The 27,813-nt window shown below is 36.2% G+C and overlaps 1 protein-coding gene across 1 annotated transcript in view; it reads right to left on the bottom strand.

Moving 5' to 3' along the window:
* Nucleotides 1–27,813, bottom strand: part of CUL2 (cullin 2) — a 129,229-nt gene that overhangs the window by 58,370 nt on the left and 43,046 nt on the right. Inside the window, 3 exon segments of the mRNA XM_036027496.1 lie at nucleotides 3,280–3,385; nucleotides 14,111–14,205; nucleotides 19,297–19,399. Coding sequence (XP_035883389.1) covers nucleotides 3,280–3,385; nucleotides 14,111–14,205; nucleotides 19,297–19,399 — 304 coding nt within the window.

Raw genomic sequence — 27,813 nt, 5'->3', positions numbered from 1 at the left:
GTTACAGATACCAAGACTATAACAAACAAATGAATTATGTTAAATAAAATAATATAATTTGGCTGTTAGCTAATTTTTTTTATTTTTTTATTTTAATCATTGTTCAAGTACAGTTTTCTCCCTTTTACTCCTATTCTAGCCCAAGCTAATTTTTAAATTATAAAGCCTCTCATACAAACATAAAAGAATGTCAGTTTAAAGACTAATTAAATAAAACACCCCTGTATCCACCAACAAAGTTTACGAAATATGACTTCACCATTACTATTACCCCTCAGATTTTCACTATCCTCAATTTGTGTTACTTCTTTCCCTTGCTTATAATTCTACCATATGTGTAAGTAGTCCCATATAATTTTGAATTTGACCACTTCTGACCTTGATAACAAAATCATGCTGTAGACTCTTCTATGTATAATTTTTAAAATTTTAACTGTCATTGAACTCCATCTGAATTGAAAAATACAGCAATATATAGCTCAATCATTGACACTGCTATGTAGTATCCTATTGTATAAGTACACCATGATTTATTTTTCCTCTTTACTGCTGATGACATGTTTGTGATTCCAGTTTTTTTGCTATTCAGAAAAAATGCTGCTATTCTTGTATGTATCTTCTGGTGAACATTAAGTAAGAAATTCCCAGATATACACCTGTGAGTGAATATGATGCCCTACAAGGTTAGGAATACATGCACCTTTACTGAGTCAAGTGGTTTTCCAATTTACACGGGCATAAGCAATGAATGAAAGTTCCTTGACAACATGTGTGACTGACCGTCTTTAGCAGACTTTGCCAATCTGTTGTATGTAAAATGTTGTCTCTTTGTAACTTTAACTGGCATTTTCTCAAATAAAACTGGGCATCTTTTTATATGTTTATTGTGAATCTCAGTTTTTTCCTGTGAAATTCATTTTTTTTGCCCATTATCCCATTAATGTTTGTCTTGTTCTTAATGTAGCCTAGGAGTTCTTTATATATTGTAGAAATTAATCCCTTGATAGTTTTACATATTGCAGTTTGTCACAGTTTGTGGACTTTTGAGTTTCTTTACAGTAGTTTTTTAGTAAAAACATATTATATTTTAATGTATTCAAATTTATCAATTTTTTCCTTCGTCAGTTTTATTTTTTGTGTGTTTTAAAGAACTCCCTCCTTACCCTAAGGTCATAAGGATATGGTCATAAGATCTTAAGGTGTTCTATACTGTTTTCCAAAAGTTTTAAAGTTTTCCTTTCACATTTCAGCCTTTAAAGTCTAATATATTTTTTCCATACAAATTATTTCAGCATCAAAAACTGATTGCTCCTGTTTCTAAGTGAAATGCATCCATAGCGGTAGAAGTCTGTCTTCAGCCTCTCTATTCTGTTTCCCGGAGTAACTTTATTCTGATCCATGGGTAATTCCATTTCAAATGAGTGAAAGCATGTCTTCTTACAGGGAACATCCTTCAAGTTTTGCCTTCTTTTTTGTCTTTTTAAATAGCAATAACAGGGAAAAACAGAAAGTAATACATAAGAAAATGAGATTTTTATAGTTGCGGTTGGACTGGTAAAGCCTTTGAAAGGCAAGTTGGCAGAAAATCAACTTCCAGGTACCCACTCTATGAAAGTCTCTGCCTGTATATAAAGCGTTCATAAATGTCATTCCATGTATGTAACATTTTTATGTTTGTTCACTACTGTATTCCTAACATATAAAACAATGCCTGGTACACAGAGGGGCTCAAAAAACATTTAATAAATAAACAATGATGTTCACTGTAGTATTGTTTATAATAACAAAAAACTAAAAGAGGAATAGTATAATTAATAAATTATTGTTATATCCCTGATGTAGAATATTAAGCTCTCATGAAAAAGTAACTTTATGCAAAAAGAATTCCTCAACATGTTAACAAAAAAGGTATATAATACAAGTTGGAGGACTTTAAATATGGTATAACAACATTGTTTAAAATACAATAAAAACTATTATGTTATATATACATGAGTATTTATATGCAAATGTACACATAACATTCAGAAAAGATATAAACCAAATTGTTTATAGTGATTTCCTCTGGGAAAAGGAGCAGGCTTGATGGTGTTGATAATAAGGAACAAACATTAAGTAAAATATTCACTTATAAGCCTAATAACTAAAACAACCACTGTTAAGATTTTGGTATTTCTCACTGATGTGCTTCAGAATATCCTTTTTTCCTCTGTAGTTATATTCCTATTAAATATAAAATAGTATGCCCAATTATTTTTATAAACCATTTTCCCCTTTGTTAAAAGTGCCTATAAACTATTTTCTCTACTAATTTATTACTTTGCCTGCCTTTATAACAAAATCATACTGGATATATTCTTCTATGTGTGAGTTTTATTGTTGGCTATCAGAAATTTAGATTTCTTACCCATTAGTCATACATATTAGCAAGGATTGCAAGGAAAACTTTCAAATACTTTTCCCCTCTATACTTACTATTTTCATGGTATATAGATTAGTAGCCCTTGAATTACATGGTCAATCAATAGGTATTAAACATTTTAAAGTCTACTGAAAGACACTGACAAATTTCTTTCCAAAAAGATTATTCTATTTTAAATCTCTACTAATGCTGCATCTTGCTGTTTCCTTCATTGACACTCATCACAATTTAAAGTTGATTTCATTATATATTTGATATCTGCTTCCCCGTGAGGACAGGAACCTTCTCTCTGTTCACCACTAAATCTACAATGTCTGGTTGCTCAATAAATGTATTACATTGATAAACAAACATACTAAAGTATTTCTTTCATAATATACACATTAAGTAAGTTTCCACATTTAAATTTGCACTGTACCTCAAAATTCCGAATTATTAAACTGCACATTTCATTGTGTTACTCTGAGTTTAATTACTTTTTAGAAGTTAAAAAAATCTTGCTATACCCATAAATTTGCATTTATTATCTTTCAGATTCTCATGTATGTCCATGTCCTTTGCACTTTGTAACTACAAGTCTCAACATTTCTAAATACTTTTCATCAGCTTTGTCACATAATAGAACCATTAAACTGCCATTAACTTAATTATTAAAACAATACTCATCGTATCTTTTCTGCTGTTCTTATCTACTTGAATATTCTTAAGAAGTCATTACAGTATTTTATTTACTTAACATTTATTTTTTGAATTTTGACAATTTTGATAGTCAACTCAGTTTAAAAAAGGACAGTAAATCAAATTACTTAAATAAGTAAAAACACTCATATTTGCCAGTAAATTAAGGAATTTCCTACCTCTCCTATTTCCATAAGTGGTTCATTCATATCTACACCACCATAGCCATACTGAAGGTCAGCTTCTGTCAATTTATTTTTTTTAATAAACTGGGTGTTTAGATACCTGAAAAATAAATGTAATATCATTTGACAGTATGTCAAAATCAGTAGAAAAACAAATAACTTGCAACTCTGGAACAATAATTTTAGGATTATAAATAAACTACAGAACAGTTCAGTAATATATCCAAAAGAAATTAAGTAAAAATTTAAAAAAATAAAAATTATCAGCCCAACTTTCTGTGCAAGGCCCTAAGAGACAAAGAATAAGACCTCTCTATCCCTGGCTCATGTGGCTCAGTGGATTAAGTGCTGGCCTGAGAAGCAAAACAAAAGGTTGCCAGCTTGATTCTCAGTCAGAACACATGCCTGGGTTGTGGGCTAGGTCCCTGGTTGGGGGCATGGAAGAGACAACCAATCAGTGTTCCTCATTCACATATGGATGTTTCTCTCCCTTTCTTCCTCCCCTCCTCTCTTTCTAAAAAATAAACAGAATCTTAAAAAAACAAAAAAAAGACCTCTAGACTAGTGGAAAAAACCCTATTACCCCAGCCTCACTTAAAACAAACAAACAAACAAACAAACAAACAAACAAACAAACAAACTCAATGGTCCCTGGCCAAGTAGTTTAATTGGTTAGAGCATTGTCTGGATATGCGAAGGTTATAGGGTTCAATCTTCAGTCAGAAAACATACAAGAAGCAACCCATATATGCATAAATAAATGGGACAACAAGTCAATGACTCTCTCTCTCTCTCTAAAATGAATAATTTTTTAAAAAAACTCCAGGGTTTTGCTCTAAAAATCCCAAGTCTTACAGCACAATAGCTCCTATCCAACAGACAAGCTTTTAACAAACTCATTTGTTCATTCCCAGATTCTTGTAAGTCAAGATAAATTTACTTTGCAAAGAATTAAACAGAAAATGGTTAAAAGATCTCAGCCAGGTCTGTTCTCTAATTTACACTTTTCCCCAGGAAAAATATAACTTTTCAGTTTTAAACAAACAACAAAAATCACGATTAGTGGGTAAGAAAATGGAATTGATTGTTATAGATAGTAAGAAGCAAGATCACTTTGTCTACCTGAGAAAAACAGCTTTATATAGAAATTGTTTCACAGTCCCTGACCAGCTGGAGGCATAGGTAGAAACACTTCACTTCCTCACACAACCAAAAGAAGGATAACAACCAATTTAAAAACAAAAAGCCATCAGAACTGCCAGAAAAATCAAACTACATGAAACTCCAACAACCAAGGAAAGAAAGAACTGTTCATCCAGACTGGTAGGAGGGACAAAGACAGGCAGCCAGGCAGAGACAATGCACAGCAAGGCTGCAGACTGTGCAGGTAAAGGGGTGCTGGCAGACAGGGCACTCCCACATTCTAGCTCAGATAAGCCCAGGGTTTCAGTAGGGTAAACTAGAGTCAAAACCTCTGGCTGTAAAAACCTGTGGGGCTTGTGAAGGCCAGGAGAAACTCCCAGTCTCACACGGGGCCCTAGAATGTACACAAACCCACCCACCTGCAAATTAGCACCAGAAAGGGCACAATCCACTTGTGGGGCGCAACAGAAATGATGGAAACCAGGGTGACAGCCCAGCAAGCAGCATTGTTCCCATTCTGACCCATCCCCAACAGAGAGCACCACAACCCAGCCAAGACGGTTGCCCTGCCCTGGAAAACACCTAAGGCTCTATCTGTTACAATGTAACAGGTGCACTGAGACAAAGAATTATAGCCCAAGTGAAAGAACAGATCAAAACTCTAGAAAAAGAACTAAGTAACAAGGAGATAAACAACCTATCAGATGCAGAGTTCAAACCACTGGTAATCAGGATGCTCACAGAAATGACTGAGCTTGGTCCCAAAATGAAGGAAGAATTGAAGGCTACACAAAGTGAAATAAAGAAAAATATACAGGGAACCAACAGTGAAGGGAAAGAAACTGGGACTCAAATCAATAATTTTAAACAAAAAGAAATAAACATTCAACTGCAGCAGAATGTAGAAACAAGAATTTTAAAAAATGAGGAGAGGCTTACAAACCACTCAGACAACTTTAAGTGCTCTAACATCTGAATCATAGGGGTGCCAGAATGAGAAGAGGAAGAGCAAGAAATGGAAAACTTATTTGAAAAAAAAATGAAGGAAAACTTCCCCCAATCTGTAAAAGGAAATGGATTTCCAAGAAGTCCAGGAAGCTCAGAGTCCCAAAGAAACTGGACCCAAAAGGAAACACACCAAGGCACATCATCATTCAGTTACCCAAAATTAAAGATAAGGAGAGAATCTTAAAAGCAGCAAGAAGAAAGAAGACAGTTACCTACAAAGGAGTTCCCATAAAACTATCAGCTGATTTCTCAAAAGAAAACTTACAGGCAAGAAGAGGCTGGAAAGAAGTATTCCAAGTCATGAAAGACAAGGACCTACATCCAAGATGACTCTATCCAGCAAAGTTATCATTTAGAAAGGAAGGGCAGATAAAATGCTCCCCAGATAAGGTCAAGTTAAAGGAGTTCATCATCACCAAGCCCTTATTATATAAAATGTTAAAAGGATTTATCTGACTTCTGGCCAAGATGGAGGCATAGGTGGACTCACCATACCTCCACACACAACCAAGATTGGAACAACAACAATTTAGAGGCAGAATAACACCCAGAACTGACAGAAAATTTATCTGAATGGAAGTCGGACAGCTAACAAGTTGAAATAGACCCGGTAGGAGGGGCTGAGACGAGCAGCCAGGCGCAGGGCGCGGCGCAGAGAACAGGGAGAATTGGGTGCATAAGGCAACCGGGAGCGCATAAGGCATCTGGAGCGTGCAAGATCGCAGTGGGTGGGCCCTGAGTACACAAGCGGCAGCTGGCAGACCCAGTGAGGTGGCGATTGTAGAGCAGGGCAGAGTGAGCAACCCAGGATCCCAGAGAAGGGACTGAGGTCCCACAGAGAATGGAGCTACCTCCATTGTTTCCTCTTGACGCCCGCCCCCACATACAACATCACAATCTAGTGACTGGGGTGCCCAGCCCTGTGAACACCTAAGGCTCTGTCTCTCACCATAGCAGGAGTGACCAGACCAAAAAAAAAGAGAGAGAGAGAGAGAGAGAGATGGCTCAAACAGAAGAACAAATCAGTGCCACAAAACTCATCCTTTTCAGTGACCAAGAGATAGCTAACCTATCAGATGCACAGTTCAAAACACTGGTGATCAGGAAGCTCACAGAATTGGTTGATTTTGGTCGCAAATTAGATGAACAAATGCAGGTTACCATAAAAGAAATGAAGGAAAATGCACAAGGGAACCAGTAGTGATGGGAAGAAAACTGGGACTCAAAACAATAGAGTGGACCAGGAGGAAGAAAGAAACCACCAAACAGGAAAGAATAGAGAAATAAGAATTCAAAAAAACGAGGAGAAGCTTAGGAACCTTCAGGACATCTTTAAACGTTCCAACATCCGAATTATAGGGGTACCAGAAGGGGAAGAGGTAGAGCAACAGATTGAACACATATTTGAACAAATAAAAAAGGAGAACTTCCCCATTCTGGCAAAGGAAATAGACTTCCAGGAAGTCCAGGAAGCTCAGAGAGTCCCAAAGAAGTTGGACCCAAGAAGGAACACACCAAGGCACATCATAATTACATTAGCCAAGGTAAAAATGAAGGAGAGAATTCTAGAGCAGCAAGAGATAAGGGGACAGTAACCTACAAAGGAGTTCCCATCAGATTGTCAGCGGATTTCTCAAAAGAGACCTTACAGTCAAGAAGGGGCTGGAAAGTAGTATTCCAAGTCATGAAAGACAAGGACCTATATCCCAGATTACTCTATCCAGCAAAGTTTTCATTTAGAATGGAAGGGCAGATAAAGTGCTTCTCAGATAAGGTCAAGTTAAAGGAGTTCATCATCACCAAGCCCTTATTTTATGAAATGTTAAAGGGACTTATCTAAGAAAAAGAAGATAAAGAAAAAACACGTATAGTAAAAGGACAGCAAACTCACAATTATTAACAACCACACCTAAAGCAAAACCAAAAGAAACTAAGCAAACAACTAGAACAGGAACAGAACCACAGAAATGGAGATCACATGGAGGGTTAGCAACAGGGGAGTGGGAGGAGGAGAGAGGGGGAAAAGGTACAGAGAATAAGTAGCATAGATTGTAGGTTGAAAATAGATAGGGGGAGGGTAAGAATGGTATGAGAAATGTAGAAACTAAAGAACTTATAAGTATGACACATGGACATGAGCTAAAGGGGGGGAAGTGGGTGGGAGAGGGTGTACAGGGTGGAGGGGAGTGAAGGGGGAAATGGGACAACTGTAATAGCATAATCAATAAAATATAATTTTAAAAAAAGGATTTATCTAAGAAATAGGAAAAGAACAAAATGAACAAACTCACAACTATCAACAACTGAACCTAAACAATCAAAAACAAAAACAAACTAAGCAAACCACTAGAACAGGAACAAAATCACAGAAATGGGGATTACATGAAACGTTATCAGCATGAGGGGGCAGGGGAGAAGAGGGGGAAAGCTACAGGGAATAAGAAGCATAATTGGTAGGCATAAATTATACAGGGGGAGGTTACAAATAGTACGGGAAATGGAGAAGCCAAAGAACTTACAAGTATGAACCATGGACATGAACTAAGGAAAGGAGGGAATGCTGGAGGGAGGGGTGGTACAGGGCAGAGGGGGATAAAGGGGAGAAAAAAACTGGGACAGCTGTAATAACATAATCAATAAAACATACTTTAAAAAAAGAAATTGTTTCAATATATTCTAAGACTAAAAACTGTGATAAATTCTAAGAATTACTGAGATGAATAGAGTTCTAAAATTAAATAAAATGTATAGAAAGAGCCTGTAATATTTACACACTCACTATTTTACCATCCCAGATTTCACTACAATGTCTCTAATGTTCACAATAAAAAAAAAAACCTATTCACCTGAAAGGTTCTGCCAATATACTAAATAGCTATTGACAATGCAAATATTTAGGCAACAACCATGAAATCTCATATTAAAACACACACTTTCTAATGTTCACTGCATAAAATGAACATCCACTTAACATTTACAGACAACCAACACTGAAAGTAAAGACAACAAAAATTTCAACTGCCTAACTCCAACAATTCTAAAGAGGTGATGAAATACATAATTCCTGGAATTAACTCCAAAGTGGCATAGCCACAACCATTTACAGAGGTTCCACTCCCACATGCACTAACTTCAAGCCTCTGTACTCCCAAGGCTTACAACCTAGGTATTCCATTTGACATTTAGTCTCCTCTGCCCATACATTAACAAAGTCACGTTATTATTTTTCCTTCACTATGTAACCCTCATAATTTCATGCAGGGTTTCCAACCATGCCTTCCAGCAGGGGAAAGAAGAATAGGATTGAAAGACAGAAGTAAACACCAAAGAGAACTGCTTTTTTCTACCTGAAATAGAGTATCTGGGATAGACATGAAATGCCTGAAAGGCTCTATCCCAGATATTTTCATCTCTGGCTCTGTCATTTAGGTCTCAGTTCAAACAGCCCTCTCTCTCAGGCCAGACCTGACCCCAATCCAAATTAACCCTGAGAGACGTGGTATACAGCAGGCAGTGAGGACATGTGTGCCCTTGCTCCTTTCTCTGTCTTGATTCTAGCTGAAAGTAGTTACCTGCAGAGGCTGCTGACATTCAATTCTCTGTTCTCACCTAGCAGCTACACACCCTGGAGGTGACCAGCTAAGAGCTGGTCACCCAGATCAAGGCTCACACAGCCTCTCTGGAGGGAATGCTTCCAGATCAAGTTGTGCTCCTGGCAGGCACACCCCCTAGACAAGGACATTGCCCCGGGCCAGTGTGGGGTGAGGGTTCTGACCACTCTGCAAGTAGCCAGCTGCGTGCTTAGAGGTAAAGTCCATGGTTCCCTGGCCTGTGCTGGGAAAGAGGTAAGACTCCCAAAATGGCCAAACAAAAGAAAATGAAGACTGGTTAGGCCAAGCAGCAGATGGGGTTTAACCAGCACTTTGTCCATTTTGTACCCATATTTGGCAAGAAGGGCCCCCAAACCAACTCTTATGTGTTTTGTAATCCTGGCTTTCTCTAATAAAGCCACTTAGTCCAGGCAAACAAACAAAGCAAAACCCTTAACTTCCCACCCCCAATAAAGAACTATCTGACACACAATTGTTCTATTTTTTTCATGGTACTTGCTACTATGTGAAATAATCCTGTTCTGCTATGTGTTTGCTCATTCTGTCCATCCCTCTCCCCTCTAGAATAGGTCTGCAGGCAAGGACCATGTCTTGGACACTGCATCTAGAACAGTGGCAGGCAACTCTGAAGTTCTGAAAAATTACTTCTTCAATGAATTACTGAAAAAATAAATGGGTAACATTTCAGAAAGCTGGGACAGCAAAAGCTAATACTAGAACACAAACTTGGAAAAGCAGCCTGGAGCCAGATCATAAGATCCAGTAATGACAGGAAATACAAATAATCACTAACATTTATTGAGTATGTTATCATGTGTCAGACATAGCCCTATGCATTTTACACAGCTGAATACCATGAGATAGATATATATGCAGTACTATCACAATCCTAACTTCATATATATGAAAATTGTAGCTTAGCTTAAAGAACTTGCCAAGGTCAATCTGCTAATAAGTGGCAGAACTAGCACAGAAACTCATGAGTTATCCCGCTCTCTCTCATTCAACAAGTACTGCCTAAGTGTATACTTTATGGCAAGTACTATGCAAGGCACTGGGGACAGAGATGAAAAATGAAAATGTGGTCTCCACCCACACAGAGCTTGCACATCTGATAGAATATACCAACATCAACAAATATAATATTTCAGTAATGGCATATGTGCCCCAAGGAGAGGGAACTTAAGTCTCCTATCTTTATCATTTATGTGTCTTTCTCTATGGATCCTTTGCTCCAAACTAGCTTCTTTTTGGGACAATGGTATCATGGCTACCCCAGTAATCTCACTTATCCCATCCTTCCAGTTTGCCTTTTTTAATCAGTTGGTCTTTATGTCCTACTAACTATTCATCATCTCCTTCTTGAGTTTCCTTTTCACTTCCAATGCCATTTCTGTACTCTCCAGTTGGATCACATGTAACATTCTCACAATTGGTTTCTACTTCCAGTTTGTGGCATCTCCAACTCATCTAAAAATTCTGCTTTCATGATGTCACTTCCCCATTCAAAATCCTCCAGTAGCTCCTTTATACCTACATAGTAAGTGTAAACTTCTCAGAACAGTGGTTTGTTAGCTCTGAAGAAGCAGTTGCTAGTTCTGCAGGTCTGAATCCACTAATCTGTCCTAAAGATCATGTGCCTGTTCCTGACCAGGACACGGTTTCAATGGAGCTTTATATGTTTATATCTGATAGGACAAGTCACTATTCTCTCCCCTTCATGGAATAAAAATCTAAACTAACACACTAAATATATCTTTCTTATTCCAGATTTCTACTCTTGATAGGTTAAGCTTGATACACAGCATTTTTAAATGATTTAAAGAAAATTATTTCAAAATAAATTCTTTAATTTAAAATGTAAACAGTACAATTTTCATTTTATATCAATACCATTTTTAATTTCTAAGCCACTATGGTATTTTACAATATTAACTACATACTTGTTTTTCAAATAGACATGTTCTAAAAATCATAAAAGAAAATTGCTAGATAACTTATTATCAGATAATAATTTCTTAAAATAGTTTATCACACAGATAATACCTTTTTGTTCTGCTTAGGTATAATGCAAAGTACATGTTCTTACAGTTTATTCTGTCAACAAAGTGGTTAGTAAGTATCCTTGCTTTTCTGCAGTATGAACAGTAACACAATGGTATTTGGCAAGAATACTTAGAAAGCCTCTAAGAAATCAGGCTTTTTAACCTATCTTAGAAAATTCCATTACAAAAATTATTCTCATGCTAATACTTACTGGATTTCAAGAGTTGTTAATTCTCAAGCTAATACTTTAAGTATTGTACTTCAAGGGCCAGTAAGGTCTAAACAGATATGTAGTATTGGGAAAGGTGGGGCATAAATATCATTATTTTTCTTTATTTTTAAAGACTTTATTTATTTATTTTTAGAGGGGAAGAGAAGAAGAGAGGGAGAGAGACATCAATGTGTGGTTGCCTCCCATGCACCCCCCCACTGGGGACTGGCTCACAACCCAGGCATGTGCCCTAGACTGGGAATTGAACCAGCAACCCTTTGGTTTGCAGGCCTGCACTCAATCCACTGAGCTATACCAGCCAGGGATCATTGTTTTTCTTTAAAATCAGATTCTTTAAGTCATCTATGCTAATGCACATCCATTTTATAAATTAAATCTGAGTAAAGAAAAGGTTAGACACTGATCAAATTTGCACTTTAGATAGTAGAAGTTTACCAAATAGAATAAATTAGAAATAAAAAATGGGAACTAATTACTGGGACTTTACCATTAACAGTCCTGGTGAGGAATGATAAAAAGCTTGAGCTATAGCAGTGCAAAAAAAAAATAATGAATTTTAGAGATATTTGGAAGAGTCAACCAGTAGGGGTCAGGTGGAGAGGAAAACCTTAAGTAAAGGATAACTGAGACTTCTGGCATATATGTCTAGGCATACAGTACTACCATTCATTAAAATTAGTCATGCTGGAACAGTGTGCATGGAGAAGATATAATCAGCCCAGTTTTGAAAACCTGCAGTAGTACAATGTACGTACTCATAGAACATCCTGGAGATATAGAAAGCTAAGTAGAAACACTCCTCTGAAACTTAAACTGTGTGGGATAAATAAATATTTTGGTGGCTATCAATATGTAGGTTGTAGCTAAAACCAGGAGTAACTGAGATCATCCTAGAAAAAACATGTTGTGTGAGAAAAGGGAAGAGAATAGAATCTACATAAGTAACTAAAAGAGCATCTAGAATGAGACTAGGGCAGAATGAAGAAGTTAAATGGATTTAATCAGACTGATCTGGGTTTAAATCCTGCCCTTGTGCTTTTTTTAGCTGAGCCCTTAAGCAAAGTCATTTAACCTCTCCAACCCTCAGTTTACTCACCTATAAAGACGAAGACACTAACTATCTCATACCATTTTATGTACATTCACGCATACATGGATATCGTATAGACTGCAAATTATAATAAAAACTCATTAATGTACTAAGTTAATAGTTTTAATTTAAATAGTATCAAATTGATTTTGGTAAACATAAATACAGGAAAACCAAGAAAATTATGTCCTAAAAAATGAAGAATAGAAAAACAACTTAAATCTTTACTGAACTGTCCCAGCTAAAGAGAGATTCCATTCCATGGCACACAATCTGAATACTCTTGTTATTTCCATACCAGTGACCCAAAATTCCCAGCAAGGCAAAGGCATGCATGCTCTTACCCTTAAAATTACCCCAACTCTCTCCCACAATTTAGTTGGGGAATTGTTAAAGTTCTATTTATGACTACCTCACTTTGGTGGATGAGTGGGGAAAAAAACATCAAATGTCAGGATGTTTAACAAATACACTGCTTTATAAAAGCCAATGCCAACAGTAAATGCTGTGCTTGTCAGCAATAGCTGGTTTCTGGTTTTACTGCATTTTGCTCTTCTAAGAAGAAATAAAAACTACTGGCCATTAGAAATAAGCTCCAGTTTCTAATAGAGACAACTTACAGTGAATAAACTCCAGTATTGTTAAAAAACCTAAGGGAACGTGAACCAGTCAAGCAAAGGACAAACACACCAAGAAAACCAAGCCTTGGCCCCAGTGTGGTATTCCTGCATGGTATCACTGTGCAGATAATGCTTTGAGACCAGCTCTACTCTTCGGCATCTCCCCAGTGAGAAAATAAGGCAAAGGTATGTCTGTGGCATGCACAGGGTGAACTATCACTGCATGCATCACAGCCACAACCATTTCAAGAGCACATACCACATGTCCAAATGTGAATGGCCCAGGTACTAATGGCACTATTTCTTATTTATCCACCGAATAAATAGTTCTCTGCCTTCCGTACCTAAGTACTTCTTTCCATTGTCTACATGAACAGGTTAAAGAGGACCAGCAGATACCATGGAACTCGCAGGTATGGCAGTTAACATAAAAGATCTAAGCAGGAGACTGGGCAGAGGTGGGGAAGGAAGTCCAAAGAGGGGAATGTGGAAAAATACATCAGAATTAGTCATTCAAAAAAAGGGAGAAAAGCAGTTGAGAGAGAGAGAATAGCATGAGGAAAGGCAGAAAGACAAAGTCATGGGGCATTATGACACTGGAGGTAATTCAAAATGCCTAGAGAGGGTGGAAATTCAAAAGGAAAACTGCTGAGTACTTTAACTAATAGTGTTTCCATGACATAAAACACTGGATCCTAGAGTCAAGCCTACTGAAGGGGAACGTGGGCTTAGATTTACTCTGCTAAGTTTCATCCAAACTAAGGTTTCACTTTGGATTTCTGTTGAGATTTAACATGTACCATGTAGTTCCAAATAAGCTGAAGAAATAGAGCTATACTATTGAATACACTTGTCACAGAATAACTTCCCACATACAGCCTAGCTCCCAAATACCCACATGACCCAGACTGCAGATCTTTTCCATAGCCGAGAAGTCTATATGGCAGAAAATGCTCTAGTTTTGTGTATTTCAATGGGTAGTAGGTAGTTGTTGTTGTTGTTTTTTTTTTGAAACCCTTCCATTATGAACACAAGAAATACTGTTTAGACTGCCCGAGTTTAAAAGCATACTTACCTATATAAGCAGTCCATATAGTCTGCACCCTTGCTGTATTCCTCCCAATACCTATGATACATAACAAGTACTTGCTCTTCAGACTCCAGAACTCTCTATATAAGAAAGAAAAATATTTTTACTTGTAAAAAGCTATTAATTTTCATTTATAAACTGTAAATTTATCAAGTTAATATTCTAAAGTAACTGACATAATTTAAGCATTATAACTTGCACTTACAAATTCCACTCTAATTTAACTACCTTTAGTAACAATGAAACAACTAGAAAACAATGTGAGTCTTAGACATAAAAGTGAAGCATCCATATTAGAGAGTAAATTGGTTTATTCTCTAAGATAAAAGGACATGTAATGGTGTGATGCTCTCTTTGGGCTAGAATATACTAATATTAGTTCATCCAGAATGTAATTCTATTGCCATGTCTCTATGTGTTTCCTCAAACCCATCACATCTGATCGGCCTGCTAAGTATATTAGTAAATCAGCCTGATACAATTATATCATTACTCCAAATTACTATGTAAATAACACTTTTTTATGCAAACTGATTTTCTACATTCCCCAAGTTTTTAAAAATTTACTCAAAAGAAGCCTATTTTAACTGTACTTGAATGACTAAAATAAAATTTTTAAAAACGCAGCCTATTTTTATTATGTTTTAATTATCACCTGAGGATATGTTTATTGATTTTTAGAGAGAGGAGGGAGGAGGGAGAGGAGGGGGAAAAGAAGAGAGGGAAGGAGGGGAGTGGAGAGAGATAGAGAGACAGAGAGAAACATCAATGTGAAAGAGAAACATCGACTGGTTGCCTCCTGTACAAGCCCCGACTGGGGATCAAACCCACAATCTAGGTATGTGCCCTGACAAGCAGCAAACCTGCAACCTTTTGGTGTACAGACAACGATTCAACCACCTCAACCACTCAGCCAGGGCAAAAGTGATTACTTTTTGAAAATGAAAATCAAACCAAAAATTGAGGTCTAACTTTTAAACATTATTTTTAAGGTAAATCTAGTCTAACCATAAAAATATACTGGACTGATATTCAGGGGATCTCAGGTCCTCCTATTTTTTTTAAATATATTTTATTGATTATGCTATTACAGTTGTCCCATTTTCCCCCTTCAATCCCCTCCACCCTGCACACCCTCTCCCACCCACATTCCCCCCCTTTAGTTCATGTCCATGTATCATACATGTAAGTTCTTTAGCTTCTACATTTCCCATACTATTCTTACCCTCCCCCTATTTTCTACTTACCATCTATGCTACTTATTCTCTGTACCTTTCCCCCTTTCTCCTCCTCCCACTCACTCCCCTGTTGATAACCCTCCCTGTAATCTCCATTTCTGTGGCTCTGTTCCTGTTCAAGTTGTTTGCTTAGTTTGCTTTTGTTTTTGTTTTAGGTGTGGTTGTTAGTAATTGTGAGTTTGCTGTCCTTTCACTATACATTTTTTTATCTTCTTTTTCTTAGATAAATCCCTTTAACATTTCATAAAATAAGGGCTTGGTGATGATGAACTCCTTTAACTTGACCTTATCTAGGAAGCACTTTATCTGCCCTTCCATTCTAAATGAAAGCTTTGCTGGATAGAGCAATCTAGGATGTAGGTCCTTGCCTTTCATGACTTGGAATACTTCTTTCCAGCTCCTTCTTGCCTGTAAGGTCTCTTTTGAGAAATCAGCTGACAGTCTAATGGGTACTCCTTTGCAGGTAACTTTCTCCTTTTCTCTTGCTGCTTTTAAGATGTAATCTAATTATGATGTGCCTTGGTGAGTTTCTCCTTGGTTCCAACTTCTTTGGGTCTCTCTGGGCTTCCTGAACTTCCTGGAAGTCTATTTCCTTTGCCAGATTGGGGAAGTTCTTTATTATTTGTTCAAATATCCTTTCCACTTGTTGCTCTTCCTCTTCTCCTTCTGGTACCCCTATGATTTGGGTGTTGGAACATTTAAAGATATCCTGGAGGTTCCTAAGCTTCTCCTTATTTTTTTAAATTCTTGTTTTCTCATTCTTTTCTGATTGGATATTTCTTTTTTCCTTTTGGTCCACACTGTTGATTTGAGTCGCAGTTTCCTTCCCATCACTATTGGTTCCCTGTACATTCTCCTTTATTTCACTTAGCATAACCTTCATTTTTTCATCTAATTTGTGACCAAATTCAACCAATTCTGTGAGCATCCTGATTACCAGTGTTTTGAACTGTGTATCTGATAGGTTGGCTGCTACTTTGTCGCTTAGTTGTATTTTTTCTGGAGCTTTGATCTTTTCTTTCGTTTGGGCCATTTTTTCTGTCTTGTTGCACCTGTTACATAGTGAGCAGCAGAGCCGTAGGTATTCACCCTGGTAGGGTAACCCACGTAGCTAGGTTGTGATGCTGTATGTGGGGCAGGGATCCCAGAGGGAACAATGGCATTTGCTCTGCTCTCTGCTGGATTTCAGTCACTTCCTCTGCTTCCTACAAGCAAATTGGGCTTTCTGGTGATTTCCCGTGTGGTTGGGTTTGTGTACATTCTAGGACCCTGTGGGTCTCTCCAAGGAACTCTCCTGTGAGACTGGGAGTTTCTCCTAGCAGCTCAACTCCCACAGGTGTTTTCAATCAGTGGTTTGAAGCTTTATTTCCCCAGCCCTGGGATCCTGGGTTGTGAGGTCTGTCTCAGTCCCCAGTTTCACCTGGTTTATCTGCACGCAAACATGGGACCGCCTGGTCTGCCAGCCACCTTCCATGCTGTGCCCCATTCCACAATCCCCTGCCTTGCTGGGCCCGCCAGCTGCTGCTTTGCTGCGAGCTCTCTCTGCCTTGGCTGCCCCCACTCTCCCCAGCCCCACTTCGTCCCTCCTACCAGTCGGGATGAATGTTTCTTTAACTCCTTGGTTGTCGGACTTCCATAGAGTTTGATTTTCTGTCAGTTCTGATTGTTTTTTGTTTTTAAATTGTTGTCCTTATTTTGGTTGTGCAAGGAGGCACAGTGTATCTACCTATGCCTCCATCTTGGCTGGCAGTTCTCAGTTCTTTCATTAACTAACTGTCCATGTAACCTTAAGAAATCTTGACCTCAACTTTCATCTAACTAATTATCTAATGCAATGCTTTTAAACTTGGAATTTTAACAATTAAGGCTCAGGACAATAGAAATAACCTATAAATCATGCTTTTCTTGCCAATCTTATTGGTAAATAAATTATAAACAGCAACTATTAATAATCCTAGGGAATAGAGTGCCCTTAGGAAGTACTGTTGCTTGTTTGAAACAATATAAGCCCAAGAAAAATTTGTTATTATATGTCAAAAACAGTAAAAAATGTTCTTGACTTAGAACACAGTAAATTCCAAGTCTAGGAATTTATCCTACAAAACTTTGGTTACACAAAAATAATTTAGTCACAACTATGTTCACAGAAGTATTATTGATAACAAATTATATAAATTGGAAATAATGTACATGTCCAGCAATATAAAAACATTTAAACAAATCACAGTATCTCCACACCACGAAAAATTTTATTGTCATTGCCAGGATTACAAAAGTCTATTTACTGACAAATAAAGAGAGACTTACAATATCATTAAAAACAAAAAGCACACTACAAAGTGTATAACATAACTCAATTTTCTAACAAAAATTGGAAGTCTGCACAAAGGAAAAGTATGCATTACAGGAATTATCAAATCAAATTACATATGTACCAAAAGAGATATATTTAAATATAGATATATCATAAATATTAACAATGGTTAATTGTGGCATTATGTTGTTGGTGATGTTTATTTTATTCTTTTTGTTTATCGGTATATCCTGAATTATCTATAATGGTAATGTAGTAAGTACTTCATTAATTTAAAAAGTTCCCTCCCTCAACCAAATCAAATTTTCTTCTCACAGGTGAAACTGATTTTTTTGGCTACATTAACAATTTACTTTGTCATCTATACACGAGCCAACTTTTTTATCACTGGATATAAGAACATATAGTGTATAATCATACACCATTTTAAAAATCAAACAATTATACCAATGTTAATTTCTTAATTTTAATATCATACCACTATAATGCAAAGCATTAACATTAAGAAGCTGAATAAAAGTATATAAGAACTCTCTATACTATTTTTGCAACTTTTCTATAAATCTAAGATTACTTTGAAGTTTTTAAAAAGTTACACTTACAACTTATTCTAAAATATAAAATTGTATCGTAAATGCATCATAGCTATCAATTATAGTATAAACAAAGCTCACTAGCTAACAACAGAACTTTAACTTTAAAACTAACTTTAAAACCAATTGAAAGTATGTTACCAACACTGCTTTCATGAACTATGTGTGTACATACCAGAATACTGTCTACCATATACAACAAAAAGTGCAGCACTTCCTCTGAATGTTTGAAAGAAACTATCACGTGATCAAGCACTACTTATGAGTTATTACCACTTTAAAAACTTATCCTCCAAGCTTTGTTCAGGGTTAGGCATTAGATTGTGTTGTTTTATCTCCATTATATAGATAAAGATACTTAAAATAGATTATGTGAGTTGTCTATGGTCTACTAAAAGGTCGAGTCTGAGTTGCTAGCCCAGACAATAAATGATCTCATTCAGCTCCTTGAGAAGATCAGTAGGTTAAGTTAGAAATGCTGTCTACAGTCAAATACTGCAAATTTATTGTTTATGTACAGATCAAGTCTGTGATGTTGCCCTCATACACATGGCATACTAGCCAAAAATACTGGTCAGAAATAGTTCCTCTCATGCTTTTAAATTTAGCATTTCCCTTTTTAATTTTAGGCTTTTGTAAGACTTTACATAGGATATGAAGAGGAAGCAAAAAGTTGAAAATAATAGAGATTCGCCAAGAGGTGGGAAGCAACATTAAGAGAAAACCTGGTTCTATCCAGAGGGCATAGAAGCACATTTTAAAGGTAAACAAACCTTGATTTGAAACCCTGATTTTTCATTTGCTGATTATATGATCTTGAACAACTATACTAATTTCCCTTGTGAGAACCTAACAGCACAGTGCTTGACTCATAGATCTTAAATATATATAACTAGAAAAATGCTATTTAGGAAATAAAACAAATATGCCTTTACTTGATCTAAATTCTGGACTGAAAAACAGTGAACTTAGCAAATAACTATGCAGCTACAAATGTATTTATAGCATGTATGTATCATTCCTTACCTTGTGTAAATGCCGTACGTGATTTTCCAAAAAAATCTTAGTTTCTGTATAAAGTCTTTCTCCAAGGGGTTCAGGGTAGGCCACACATAAAGCATAGATATCTCTAGTTAAACTGTTAAGGTTTTCACATTCATTTGGAAATATTCTTTAAAACAAATGAGATTTAACTCAAGTTTCACATAAAAAACAAAAAATCATTATTTCATTTTTGTGCTTTAGGATATATAGACACAGATACAGAATAAACGATAAAATATAGAACCACGCTTACTTTAAAAAGCAGAAGATACATTCACTTACTCATTCAACAAATATTTATTGAGAATTATTTGACAGCATTTTAAGAAAAATTGTTACTGTTAGAAAGATTAAAGTTCACAAGGGCATTCTAGTATGTCAAGTTACGTAGACACCTACAAAATAAGGTTTATTTTAAAAAGAACATAAGCATAATACCAACGAAGGGCTCTGGAATATCACAAGAGGTAAATGTATCTAGGCAATTCTGAAAAACAAAAGCTACAAAAATCACTCATTTGACACATTGTCCCACATCCACAGTACTCATCAGAATCTTCTACAACCTACCCTCTGTCCTTCACAATTTATTCTATTAGAAGAATTATAGTATGAATAGTATATATCAATTAACTTTTTGACCACCCACTACATACCTTGCTAGGTCTCACAGGTGGTACACTGTACAGAGTTCTTATTCAGGAGTCAGGGGAAATGGGATCTGCTTCAGGCATTTACTAGCCAGTGATCTTAAACAAATCTCTTAACTTCTAGGTAACTGTCATTTCTTTATCTCTAAGATAAGGATAATAAACCCTCTTCTAACATATCTGTAGGATCCTTATAAGATCCAAATAAGCTCATGTATGTTAAAGTACTTTTATTTTATGCATCACTCACCAAATGTGGAAAATAAAACACACATGAAGCAATCTGAGACCAGCCTAATTAAAGATGCAGAAAAAAACTGAAAATAAGGTTGATTATTTTGGATGGAGTCAAGTATTTATATTGAACATAAGGATCAGGAAATATTATAAAATAAAAATCCGTGCCTAAAAATATATCGGAGGTAGGATGTAAGTTCTTCCCCCTCTATACACCCCACTACATTTTACATTGCGTTGGCGAAAAAGTCCGTTTAGTTTTTTCCATAAAATAAAAAACACATTTTTCATTTTCACCAATAACTATTTATTTGGATATTTTGAGTATGTCAGCTTTCTCCCACATGGCATAATGTTGACCATTCTCAGTTAATGTCTTGTCTACCCAGTTGAGCATCGTCCAGCGAAAATCTCCAGCACAGAACTTCACAAACTACTTCTGACACATTGGCTCAGTCACAGCACCTGCTCCATACACTGCACAAATCGTTTTTTGTATTTTAGTTGCGTTTTTACCTTTCTTGAAATAATAAAGCATAATATGCTGAAAATGTTGCATATTTTCTTCCATCTTCAATATTAAAATGCCTACACAAAAATTCACCAATTTTGATTTTTTTTAAATGCACGCTGATATAACAGCTGTTATCATACAATCTAACAAAAGTGTTTCAAATGCAATTAAAGACAACTAGGTGCTACCCAGCCATCTTACAGAAAAAACAAAAAGGACTTCTTGGCCAACCCAATATATGTCTTCTGTAGAACTTATTTTTATACAATAGAAATTATTTATATTTTTGCTATCCATACTAGCCTGTTCTTAATCTATACTCCCAGTCCCCAGACATAGCTGCTGGCACATAACAGGCACTCATTGAACTCTAGGTGAATGCCAGGGAAATACGGATCAAATCTCACACGCTCTGCCTATTAACCTAGTATGATTACTCTGGAAAGAGCAAGCATCCCTCTTTACATGAGCCTTCTTCACATGGAAATCTGGTAGATGTCTGTCAGATTTTCCCATGTTCCTTTTAAATCCTTTCATTTATATTTTCTTGTGTTATATATATTTCTTAAATATATTAGTCTATTAAATATAAATAATAATTTTCTTTCTTTTAAAAAAACAAACAAGGTGAAGCAAAAATATCATACATACAATATAACATCGCTGTGCCAGGTTTTCCGTAAAAAAATATATATGTATATATATGTACAAATATACACACACACACATATATTTATATAATAAGAAGCTTACAATTGTTTTAAATCAACTTAGATAAAATAACAAATTAGATTACCCAAGTAAAATACTACATAAGACCTACCAGTAATAACATATCAAAATATTAACTTATATTACCAAGAAAGTACAGATTTAATATATACCACCTAAGAAAGAAGAATTTACCCAGACACAAATTCTATAGAGAATTTATAATGGTTTGGTGGATGGGAAATGAAACAAAAGGTGAAACAAAAGCATCAACAGAATCATCAATCATCAACAGGAAGGAACTTCAAAATAATGTATTACATGAATTTCTGGATCCTACTTGGAGCCCCTCTGGGTTTCAGCTATAAATTCCTTAACCAAAAAAAAAGTCTTAATTCACTACATAATTTAAATCTCTAAATGTTTCATCCTGTTTTCTTTTACCATAAAGGGTTACAAGGAATCTCAATTATTTATGACAAACTACCCTAGTAAAATCAGATAAAAAAGACTTGTCTGAATTAAATGTATTAGAATCAGGTGTGTCCAACCTTTTAGCATCTCTGGGGACAGTGGAAGAAGAAAAATTTGTCTTGGGCCACACAATATACAAGCACTAATGAAAACTGATGAGCAAAAAAAAAAAAAAAAAAAGGTTTCAGGTAAATTTACAATTTTGTGTTGGGCTGCATTCAGCCATCTTGGGCCGTGGGCTTGACACCCCCGCTGATGGTAGGATAGTAGTTAACTTTAGTTACTGAGAGGGAACAAGAGATTTTCCGGGGTGCTAAGAGTGTTCTACTTACTGAATACATGGGTATGTTTACTTTGTGAAATTTTATCCGTATTTTTCATGAGTGAATATGTATTTAGGTTTTTTAAAAGACTAAATTCAACCATGATCTAGATCAACAATTCTTCAGCAAAGGTGTCATATATTTAATATCATGAAGCTCTAAAAACCTATTTCTTAAGCTAGATACACACTTATTTCTAGAATACACAACTTAGTTGATACTGAAAAATGTAAATGATTTAATACCATAAATTCAGCATACTATGCTATTTATATGCCTAAATGTTTTCTCAATATAGCCACTGCATGTACATGTACACAAAATTTACTACTAGACCTCAGGGCTTCCCTTCTTTCTGCTTAGGGAAAAAGAACTGTGCAGGGGAGGCAATACAGACTTTCCCATTTCATTCCATATATGGCATACACTGTCTTCCTCAGTGAGAATGTATTCATTTTTTTAAAATGGATGTATCTTAATAAATTTTTTTAAATCCTCACTGGCAGACCTGCTCATTGATCTGAGAAAGAGGGGTTAGAGAGGGAGAGAAACATGTGAGAGAGAAACATGAATAGGTTGCCTCTCCTACACATCCCAACCAAGAACCACACCCACAACCCAGGCATGTGCCCTGACAGGGAATTGAACCCATGACCCTTTGGTCAACTGCATGATGCTCCAACCAAGTGAGCCACCCCAGTCAGGATAACAAATTTTTTAAACTTACCATTTTAACTCACCATAGTTTGGGGTCTCAGTTAACCACCATCTAATTTCATTCAACTGCCTACAATATATTCCTAAATATGTTCTTTTTCTTTAATTTACTCAACTATCCAACCATCCTGGAAGTATTTACATCTTAAAAAGAACATCCAAAAAGGCATTTTTCAAGACACTTTAAAAGGCTAAAAATGGGAAATAAGTGGAGAAGGTGAGATTTAGATTTAAATACTCTCTTCCCCAAAGTCATATTTTCCTTACATCCCTGTTTTTTAAACCAGAATATAAAAATTCCTCCACTTAAAATTCTGTCAGAAACTTCCAGAGCAAAAGCTCTGAACTGTTACAGCCAAAGACAGTGTTGTTCAGCAGCAAAATTATTTATTTTAGTTCATTTTCTCCATTGAAAGGTGCTTCCTATACTTTGGTCTAATTTTGAGTTTTAACACGATTAACTCTATTATGTAGTGAGTCACAAACAATTAGTTTTGAAAGGGCAATGAAAGCCCTGACCGGTGTGGCCCTGTTGGTTTGGTGCCCTTCTGCAAAGCGAAAGACCACCAGTTTGAGTCTAGTCAGGCTACGTGCCTGGGTTGTGGGTTCAGTCCCTGGTCGGGGCGCGTTTCTCTCTCACATCAATGTTCTCTCCCTCTCTTTCTCCCTCCCCTCTGAAAATAAATAATAAAAAAAATCTTAGCCCTGGCTGGCGTAGCTCAGTGGATTGAGCGCGGGCTGCAAACCAAAGTGTCGCAGGTTCGATTTCCAGTCAGGGTACATGCCTGGGTTGCAGGCCATGACCCGCAGCAACTGCACATTGATGTTTCTCTCTCTCTTTCTCCCTCCTTTCCCTCTCTAAAAATAAATAAATAAAACTTAAAAAAATCAAAAATAAAAAATAAGGAACTATTTAAAAAAAATCGTAACAAATCTATAAAATCATCCATTAAAATCAGCTTCAACATCAAGTATTTATTGATTCGATTTAATTTAGAAGCACAACCAGAGATGACTATAGAGAAAACCTTTTCCTAACTGCACCATCTGAGTGAAGGGTGCTAAGTGAAGTTGTCAAGGTTACTAAATTCTCCTCCTAACACTTGTGAAGATCATTACAACATTCTTCAATGTACTCAAAACTGGTCTATGTTTGAAAAACAGCCTAATAGAATACAAATGAGAAGTGAGGACAACAGTATAACTAGTTGTGAAAAGCCCAGATTTCCTAGGCGGGCAAGAAATGCATTCAGGAAATGCAATCTTAAATCTCCTCTTGCTTAATCCCCCTGAATTTATATAAAACCACTTAAAAGCTGACTTGTCCTTAGGTAGAATAACTTTTGTATTATACTGCTGGGGTTTGGGAATTGTTCTAACAGCTAACAAAAAGCAAAAACCAAACAAACAAACAAACAAAAAAATCACCCCATAAGTAAAAGTAAATCAAAACAACGAAAGAACTCCCAATCCAGAGAACAAATAATAAATGTAGATCTATACTTAGTCTCTATCTACCATAGGAAAGCACCTAATGAAGGGTAAATTCCAAACCACCCTACTGTTCCAAAGCTGTCGTAAAATTTTTGTTATGAAGCATCATTATTACTTGTGTTAGGCTCAATTCTGAAAATGGACTCCCAGGTTTCCTACCCTAATACCTGAGGCTGTGAATATAAGATATCACACCCAAGTTATTTACATGCAAAAAAGACTTTGCAAACACAATTACAATTACTAATCAGTTGACCCCAAAATAGGGACATTACCCTGGACTTTCCTAGTGGGCCTAATCATAGCAAGCGCCCTTTAAAGCAGATCCCTCCACCTCCATCTCCCACCCTTGTTGCTAGCTGAAGAAGGAGCTACACACAAAAAGATTTCATTCAAAACACAGAAAGATTAGACATGCCACTGCTGGCTTTGAAGATGGAGGGGGATTACCTACAAAGGCTGGAGAGTGACCACAAGTCACTGAGAGCAACTCCTGGCCAATAGTCAACCAGGCAAGAAGAATTGCAGTCCCATAACTGCAAAAATTGAATTCTGCCAATTAACAGCAATAAACTAGAAAGAGGACCCTGAGTTCTAGAAGAAAAGGTTTTAGCCTTATGAGATCCCAAGCAAAGAACCCAGTCACACCATGGACTTGTGACCAACAGAATTGTGAGATGAGTGTTTCTGTAAACTGGCAAATTGTGATTATTGTTATGCATCAAAAAACACTGATGTTTTCTATTTACATTATCAAACAGAATGACCTGCATATATACTCGGACCCAGTACATTTATGAGGAATTAGTGTTAAAAGCCCCACTTTCAACATAGTGAGAACTAGCCAAATTTTGATGTTATTTGTTTCATCTATACCATTTGCTTTAATGATATTCAGTTGACAGTAGCTATTCAATAACCAAATATTTGCTAGGTGTCTGTAAGTACCAGGTGCTGGGAATATAGCAGTCAACAAAGCAGACAAGAATCCTTCCCCTTGTGAAGCTTATATTTACGAAAAATGTTTGTGGACAAGGGTTCAATAAGTTCCATACTTTTTTTTTATACATGTTGAACACTTCTATTGGCAGCCAAACTTCCTTAATGCTGACTGCAAAAGTATAGAAAACTTGGGCATTTTTACCCCAGCATTCTATCCTACAATATATAGTAAGTCATCTTACCCCTTTTGGGCTACAAATTCTCAACTGTAAAACTGAACTAATAATACATATTTTACAAGGTCATTTGTAAAAAATTAATTATACACACATATGTCGAAAGAAAATGACAAATGTACACTGTATGATTCCATTTAAATAAAGTTCAAAACACAGGAAGAATTAACCAATCTTGTTCAGGGTTGTATACGTAAGAAGTTATACTGTTTTTAGAAAAACCACAACTAGGTGCAAAAGTCAGGATAGTGGTACCTCCAAGGGAAAGGAGCAGACTAGTGAGAGGGACATGTAGTACTGGGTTGGTGAATGCATGTAGTGCTCTAGTTCTCAACCAGCCTGTGTGGTGATTATACAGGCATTTCTTTATAATTATTCGTTCAACTCTACATGTTGTTCAAACTTTTCCATGTGTGAATTACTGTTCACAACACACCCAAAAATGCTTTCTAAAAATAGATGTTTCACTCCTTCCTCTCTCTCTAAAGTCAATGAACACACCCTGACCAGTGTGGCTCAGCTGGTTGGGAATCATCCCGCAAAGTAAAAGGTCACCAGTTCAATTCCTGGTCAGGGCACATGCCTGGGTTGTGGGTTCCATCCCCAGTTGGAGCACATATGAGAAGGCAACTGAAGGCAACATATGAAGGCCAGTTTCTCTCTCATATCGATGTTTTTCTCCCTCCCTTCCCAACTCTCTAAAAATGAAAAAATAATAAAATCTTAAAATGAAAATAAAGTCAATGAATATAATCTTAGATGAAGATTAAAAAAATGTTTAAGGTGAGAGATTATACTTTTAAATTTACTGTTTTTGTAGACATTTTTTATTTTAAGGGGAGGAAAAAAGCCATGATCAGGTCAAGAATAGCAGGACCATCTTAGATGGATCAACAATAAAGATCTTAGAAATAATAAGTGACTGAAAGAGCTCTTTCCAGGTAAGGGCTATTTCAAAACCATTCACAAACCAACCAATTAAATGTGTATTCTGTACAATAATAAAGAATACATTTACCCTTTTTTTTTTTCTTTACCTTATACTCATTTTCCCTTTTCTTGCAATCTTCTATCACCAATTTCTTCTCTTCCCCCTGCTCATTTTAAATAGCCTTAAAAGTACCTTAGCACTTGCCTAGCCAATATCATTAACATTTTTTTCAATTTTTATTAAGATACTTACCCCAAAACCCACAATGATCCACATAAAGACATACGAGACTAATTCAATAAAAGGGTCTTCAATAGCAGAAATCCCTATCAATTATCCTAAGATATACTGGAAAGTGTAGGGAATTAGATGTTAGAAATCTTGCATTCAAGTCTCTGTTCTATCAGGTACTACCTGCATGACCCTGGGCAAGTTCCTTTACCCCTGAGTACCAGTTTCCTTATCTGTTAGATAAAGACAGTAACTGCTGCCCCACCAATCTAATAGGTTTGTTTGAGGTAGCAAATAACATTTAAAAATGTAAAAGATCTTTGCAAACTATGAAGCCTTCCAGAAACATGACCATCATTTTATGTATCATTACTGACTGCCTAGAACACAGGTAGCCTGACAAAGGTTTCTTACTAAAATTACAATTGTACAGGTAATGAATTAAATGTTTTCCTGGTAGTCTAAAAGAACTCCATTGTTCTCATGTCAACACTTAGTTTAATGTTAACTGAGTTAGGCTTGAGAACAAGTTAAATCACATTGTCTTCTGGAATTCAAGTGTTTCTAAAAAAACATATGTCCCACACAAGGAGGGCAGCCATCCTTTAGCCCCAGAAGATTGCTAAAGTGAGCAGCAGACTTCAAAAGAACTCTGACCTCCATACACATTCTGGATCACACAACATCTTACCTCACTTTTCTGGGAAAGGATTTCTGGTTCCTCCAGTACTTATCCAGTCCTCAAGGGCTCCTTTGCATTTTCTTGGTGCCAGTTTTATAAACCCTAGGTGCTAGGTGGTTTATATATGCATATAATATTATATAACTTACACTTTATTATAGAATAACTATATTACATAAACTATATATATATAATATATATAGTATACATTTTTTTTTTAAAGATTGCTGTCATGTAGAAAGGCAGGACACTGAGGTTTCAGATAGTCCTAGGGAAACCACAGGGTGTTTTCATATGGAACTCTTTATTCACAACTATAAACCACCCAATTAAAAAAAAGTTTGTTATTGAACTTGC

Source organism: Phyllostomus discolor, chromosome 1, assembly GCF_004126475.2.
Source record: "Phyllostomus discolor isolate MPI-MPIP mPhyDis1 chromosome 1, mPhyDis1.pri.v3, whole genome shotgun sequence".
Classification (NCBI taxonomy): domain Eukaryota; kingdom Metazoa; phylum Chordata; class Mammalia; order Chiroptera; family Phyllostomidae; genus Phyllostomus; species Phyllostomus discolor.
The sequence above is the reverse complement of the archived record's forward strand: the minus strand, read 5'-3'. Positions and strand labels throughout refer to the sequence as shown.